This window comes from Microtus ochrogaster, chromosome 7, assembly GCF_000317375.1.
Source record: "Microtus ochrogaster isolate Prairie Vole_2 chromosome 7, MicOch1.0, whole genome shotgun sequence".
Lineage (NCBI taxonomy): Eukaryota > Metazoa > Chordata > Mammalia > Rodentia > Cricetidae > Microtus > Microtus ochrogaster.
The window spans coordinates 28,135,326-28,141,110 of record NC_022014.1 but is presented as its reverse complement, the minus strand read 5'-3'; the positions used below and the strand labels follow the sequence as shown (position 1 = coordinate 28,141,110).

The window sequence follows — 5,785 nt, the reverse complement described above, 5'->3', positions numbered from 1 at the left end:
AGCAAATGATACGAATGGCAAGTCTATGACTTAGCTGCATTCAGCTGTGTCTCCCCCTTGCCCAGCCATCAGTAAGCAGCGAGGGGCAAGCTATGCTCATGATACCCCATCTGGGTAGGTAGGATCGTTACATCATTAGATGGGGCAGTGGCCCAACAGACAACTAACCCAGGCTTAAAAATCAGAAGTTTCTAGAGGAATGGACTTTGCACTGGAATTGATCAGATATTTAAGAGTTAGGAAAGAGGTAATGAGTGAAAGTTCAAGCACAGGAAAGAATAACCAGAAGAGGGGACAGCGCTAAACAAGGGGGCTGAGCAGGTAGGTAGGCAAGATTCCGATCTTGTAAGACTGAAGAGCAAGGCAGGTACTTCAGACTGCCTGCTGAGAGTCGTCAGGAGCCATCGGTGGGTTCACGTAGTTGACACTTGCAGTTCTCCCATGGGAAACAGAGTGGAAGTTAGATTTTTCAGAGATCAACCAGAAGGCTACTGGGAAAGGGAAGATAGTGCCTTGGGCTGGGGAGGGGGGTGGAGAGATATGAAAGAAACCAGAGTTATTTCAGCAAGTCTCCATAATGGGTAGAGTCTGAAGAAGGCAGTGGTATTGGGAGTGTTTAGAATGATCAGGTAAATGAGTGGTTGTGGACAACAGAGGAATACTATTTTTCTGTGAGTTTCTTTGGAAATAAAGTCTCAGTATAAAGCCCAGGCTGGCCCTGAATTCATGATCTTCCTGCCTCTGCTTCCTAAGGACTAGCAGTAGACAGCCCTGCACCTCCATGGCTAGCAGGTGAAGCTATTTTGATAATGAAGTCAATTTTTGATATATTGAAGTTTTGGTTTTAGTTGTTTTTGTTTGTTTGTTTTTTATGAGAAGGGTCTTTGTAGCCCAAGCCGGCTTCAAACTCATGATCTTCCTACTTGAGCCTCTCAAATGAGGTACACTGTTTCTGTCCTTGTAGAACATGTAAAAGAGAAGTCTAAGAGACAATCAGGCATAAGTATCTAGACCTCAGGAAAAAGGGTATAGAGCAGAGATCAAAACGAGTCTGGACCAGAGGTGGTGATTAAAGGTGCAGCAAAATATGTCCAAGGCACTTGTGGAGTAAATGTTAAGACAGTCAAAGAATACTCCAGAAAGGTAGAGGAAGAAGGACCGACAGAGGAGTCTGAGAAGGACCAACACACAAGCAAGAGGAAAACCAAGAAAATGAATGTCACTGTCACACCCCCAGGAGAAAGTAACACTGGGTATGGATGCTGCAGAAACAGTTTAGAGTAGCAGTAACAGTAACGTATCCAGTGGATACAGAACAGGGGTGACAGCAGTCTCAGGCTGCAGAGGGAATCAGTTGAGGGCTAGGAGAGGTGGCAGTAGGTGTAAGGAAGTAGTGAAGGCAAACCGGGCACCTCTAAGAACAGCTATGGAGGAGAGAGGGTAGCACGTGGAGAGGCTTTTGGAAGCTGCACAAAGTTGGTGGCCAGAGAGCGGAAGGAAAGGAAGGGAGAGTGTAAACCCAAAGGAGGGTCCTGGGGAAAGCTGTGGAGGGAGGTGATAAGGGCCTGTGCCCGGGAGGGAGACGGTCCCCTGGGTGGCAGGAGGTGGTTATCAGGTTGTCATTTCCTCCCCATTTCTATTTCTATCTCCTTCCTGCTCTTGGCCTGGCTCTCCTTGGAGCTGGAAGAGAGAAGGACCAAGTCACACCCTGGAAGAAGCTCTGTGCCTTCAGAGGTCTTTCTGCCTGCCTGTAAGCTGGGGCTGGGATTACAAGAGGAAGATCTGAGGAGGGAATAAGAACTAAGGGCTGAGGACAGGGCAGAAGAGAAAAGGGAAAAGTCTGGGAGGGAGCGAAGCTGTTTCTGGAAGTGTTCTTAAGAGCTACAGCAGTGAAGGGTTGGAGCCTAGAAAAATTATGCCAAGGACCAGGGTGGTAATCCTTTAAACTCCCTTTGCCCACAGGTCCCTATGGCTCTCTTCATCTTGCTGTTCTTGCTGCCAAGTCCCTTACATTCCCAGCCCCCTTGTGATATCTCCCAAGTGACCAGCCTCCTGGAAGTAAACTGTGAGAACCAGAAGCTGACAGCATTGCCTGCAGACCTGCCAGCAGACACAGGCATCCTCCTCCTGGCCAAGAACAAACTGGTTACCTTCTCCACAGCCTCCGTGGCACAGTTCACTCACCTCACTCAGCTATACCTGGATGAATGTGAGCTGACCAGCCTGCAGACCAGTGAGAAACTGTCCAAACTGGAGAACCTGCATTTATCCCACAACAGCCTGCAAAGTCTGCCCTCCCTAGGACAGGCACTGCCTGCACTCACTGTCCTTGACCTCTCCTTCAACCAGCTGGGCTCATTGTCTCCCGGTGTCCTGGAAGGCCTAAGCCAACTACAGGAGCTCTACCTGCAGAACAATAATCTGAGGAGTCTGCCCCCCCGGGCTCTTGGTGTCTACAACCAATCTGAAGAAACTCAATCTGGCCAACAACCACCTACGTGAGCTGCCCCATGGGCTCCTAGATGGGCTGGAAGATCTTGACACCCTCTACCTTCAAGGGAACTGGCTTCGTACAATACCAAGGGGCTTCTTTGGGACCCTCGTCTTGCCTTATGTTTTTCTTCATGCCAACACCTGGTATTGTGATTGTGAGATTCTCTACCTCCGAAACTGGCTCAAGCAAAATTCCAACAATGTCTACTTATGGAAGGAGGGTGTGGATGTCAAGGCTATGACCCCTAATGTGGCCAGTGTACGATGTGCCAATTTGGGCTACGCACCTGTCTTCTCCTACCTAGGGAAGAACTGCCCTACCAGTAGTGATAGGGATTCCATAGACTATGATGACTATGACTCTGAAGTCTCTGAAGTACCTGCTATAAGGACTGAGGTCAAGTTTTCTAACACTAATGCCCATACTACCCACTGGGGCCAACTCTTAGAGTCTCCTACTTCTCCAGACAGCCAAAGGCCTTCTTGGCCTCCAACCCACAAACCTACTAAAAAACAGTCCACATCCACCCACATACAGATTCCAGGTTTCACCACACTCCCACAGACCATGCAGTCCAGCACACCTCTTTATAATCTAAAACTCAATCTTACACCTACCACCATCCCAACCACCCCAGAACCTACCACTTCCACCCCAAATACCCCAAAGGCCAGCCCTACCCCAGTGCCTACCACTTCCACCCCAAATACCCCAAAGGCCAGCCCTACCCCAGTGCCCACCACTTCCACCCCAAATACCCCAAAGGCCAGCCCTACCCCAGTGCCTACCACTTCCACCCTGGCTACTCCAGAGCCCCACTCCATACCAATGCTTACCAGTTCTGCTCCCACTATTCCAGAGCCCACCACTTCCACCCTGGCTACTCCAGAGTCCAGCACCAACCCAGTGTCAACTACTACCACCCCGACTACCCCGGAGCCCAGCATCACACCAATGCTTACCACCTCCACCCTGACTATTCCAGAATCCACTGCTTCCACCCTGACAACCCCAGAGCCCAGTGCTCCAGTGCCTTCCACCCCCACTCCAACTACCCCAGAGCCCAGCAGCACTACCCCAACCACTCCAGTGTTTACTGGAGTGACACTCTTCATTACTGCCCTGGCCACCACAGAACTCACTTTACTCCCTACCCCTGAACCTATTACTGGAATCCCAGAAATGAACAGCTTCATAACTTTCCAAGAGATGGTTCAAGCAAACTCTAATACTTCCAAAAGTGACCCTTTTCTCAATTCTGACTTTTGCTGCCTCCTCCCCCTGGTTTTTTATAGTCTGGGTTTCCTCTGGCTCCTATTTGCTTCTGTGATACTCATTTTGTTGCTGACCTGGATCTGGCATGTAAAACCACACACTCCGGACTTGGACCAATCTGCTGCGCTGGCCACAAGCACATACACCACAAGTCTGGAGGTGCAGAGAGGAAGGCAGGTAACTGTGCCCCGGGCCTGGCTGCTCTTCCTTCAAGGCTCACTCCCTACTTTCCGTTCTAGCCTTTTCCTATGGGTAAGGCGTAATGGGCATGTTGGGCCTCTGGTAGCAGGACGGCGGCCCTCAGCTCTGAGCCAGGGTCGTGGTCAGGAGCTATTGGGGACAGTGGGTATTAGGTACTCAGGTCACAGTCTGTGAAGGTGAGTACCTTGGAGATCCTAAGAAAACTACTGGGATCTAGCTGGGGTGGGAAAGAGACTGCCACGCAGACATTCTATTTACTTCTTTATCTGAAGCCCCTTTTACATCTAGACCACACAAATCAGAAGTGGTGAGGTGATACAGCTGGGTAATCACAAAACCAAGCTCCCTATGTTACTTTGAGCATTGCCAGGTCACATGGTCACTGCTATGGCTTTGGGGAAGAGGTAGAAAAAGTGAATAGAAATGGAGCATGGCTCCCATGTGTTCACACGTGGGAGGAAACTTGGAGCAACATTATCCCTAAGTATCGTGAATATGTTTTCCCTGTTTAACACTTATCTTCCACCAGTGTTATCTGAATAATAAAACTGCTTTTAAGAAAATATAGCTTTCTATGAGAGACGAGAATGGCTGAAGCACCTGTTACAAGAATTCCCAAGGTCCTAACTGTCCCCACCCTGATCCCAAATACCCAACGAATCTCCAGTTGTACCTGGGGGAGGGGGGCGGAGGACACTTCTTCGACCTTAGTGACTCTTCTGCAGAGTTTGGGTACCCACCAGGCTACCTCAGACAACTTCAGAACCATGTCCCAGAGCTGAGAGGAAGTGCTAAAGCCTGCCTGCAGTTGGGTAGCAGAGGTGGGTACATTCCTCACACTCATGGCTTCCAAATACAACTCTCCTCACCGGCCAGGTCAGGATTGGGAAAAGGTGTGTCACCCTGATGGGTTTGACTGAAGAACCTTAGGTTTGCTGCTTTCAAAGCTGGATGTAGCAGGACCCTTCTTTCCCCCCAAATCCACTGATTTGGCCATTTGCTAATCTCACCAGTGAGGTCTTCCATGCCTCATCTCAGTTTAATACAGGGCTTGGGATCCAGATAAAGGAAGGAAGGCTGGCTCTACCGACTGCCCCTCTCCAGATGGTTCTAGATCTTCCTGTGAATCTGGCTGGATCTCCTTCCCACCTTGAACTCTTCCAGGTAGAGCACAGACCTTAGAGGTTACCCAGTAAGGACTTTTCTTCATGAACTCTACCTACCAGTTCTGCTTCATCTCCATGGCACTGTGGGCTTGAACCACTGCACAAGGCTCATGGGTCCTCTGTACCAGCAGGGTTCCTCCTCTGAGCCTCTGTGCTCACTCCAGCTAAGAGCTCTGCCTCTGCCCTCCTTCTCAACCTATCTGACTGCTACCACGAACAAGTCTCTCCTAAGTTGGGCAGGGTGCAGTCCACAGATATAGCCATTTTCAAATGTTCCTGTCATCTTTTTTTTTTTGCTGTTTCCTTTTTTTTGAGACAGGGTTTCTCTGTGTATAGCTTTGGCTGTTCTGGAACTCACTCTGTAGACCATTCTGGACTCGAACTCAGAGATCGGTCTGCCTCTTCCTCCCAAATTGCCGGGATTAAAGACATGCACCACCACTGCCCGGCCTTACTGGACTCTAAACTCCTTAAGAAAAGGTGCAGGCTTCAAATGTCTCCAAGCAGGCCCTGCGGGTGGCCTAGGACAGCTCAGGGAAGGATTAAGGAAGGAGCAGCAGAGGCACCAGGAAGCTGCACTAATATCTTTTGTGTTGAGGCTCTGCCAAGAGGACAGCTCGCACCTGCTGCCTGCCTGTTTCTCTGGCCT

At 49.8% G+C, this 5,785-nt stretch overlaps 1 protein-coding gene across 1 annotated transcript; it reads left to right on the top strand.

The window, feature by feature from the left end:
* Positions 1-257: 257 nt before the first annotated feature.
* On the top strand, positions 258-4,528 carry Gp1ba (glycoprotein Ib platelet subunit alpha). The gene is given in 3 exon segments (XM_005349668.2): positions 258-321; positions 1,963-2,433; positions 2,435-4,528. Coding segments are annotated over 2 exon segments (2,175 nt in total). The 5' UTR covers positions 258-321; positions 1,963-1,968; the 3' UTR covers positions 4,145-4,528.
* Positions 4,529-5,785: the final 1,257 nt, after the last annotated feature.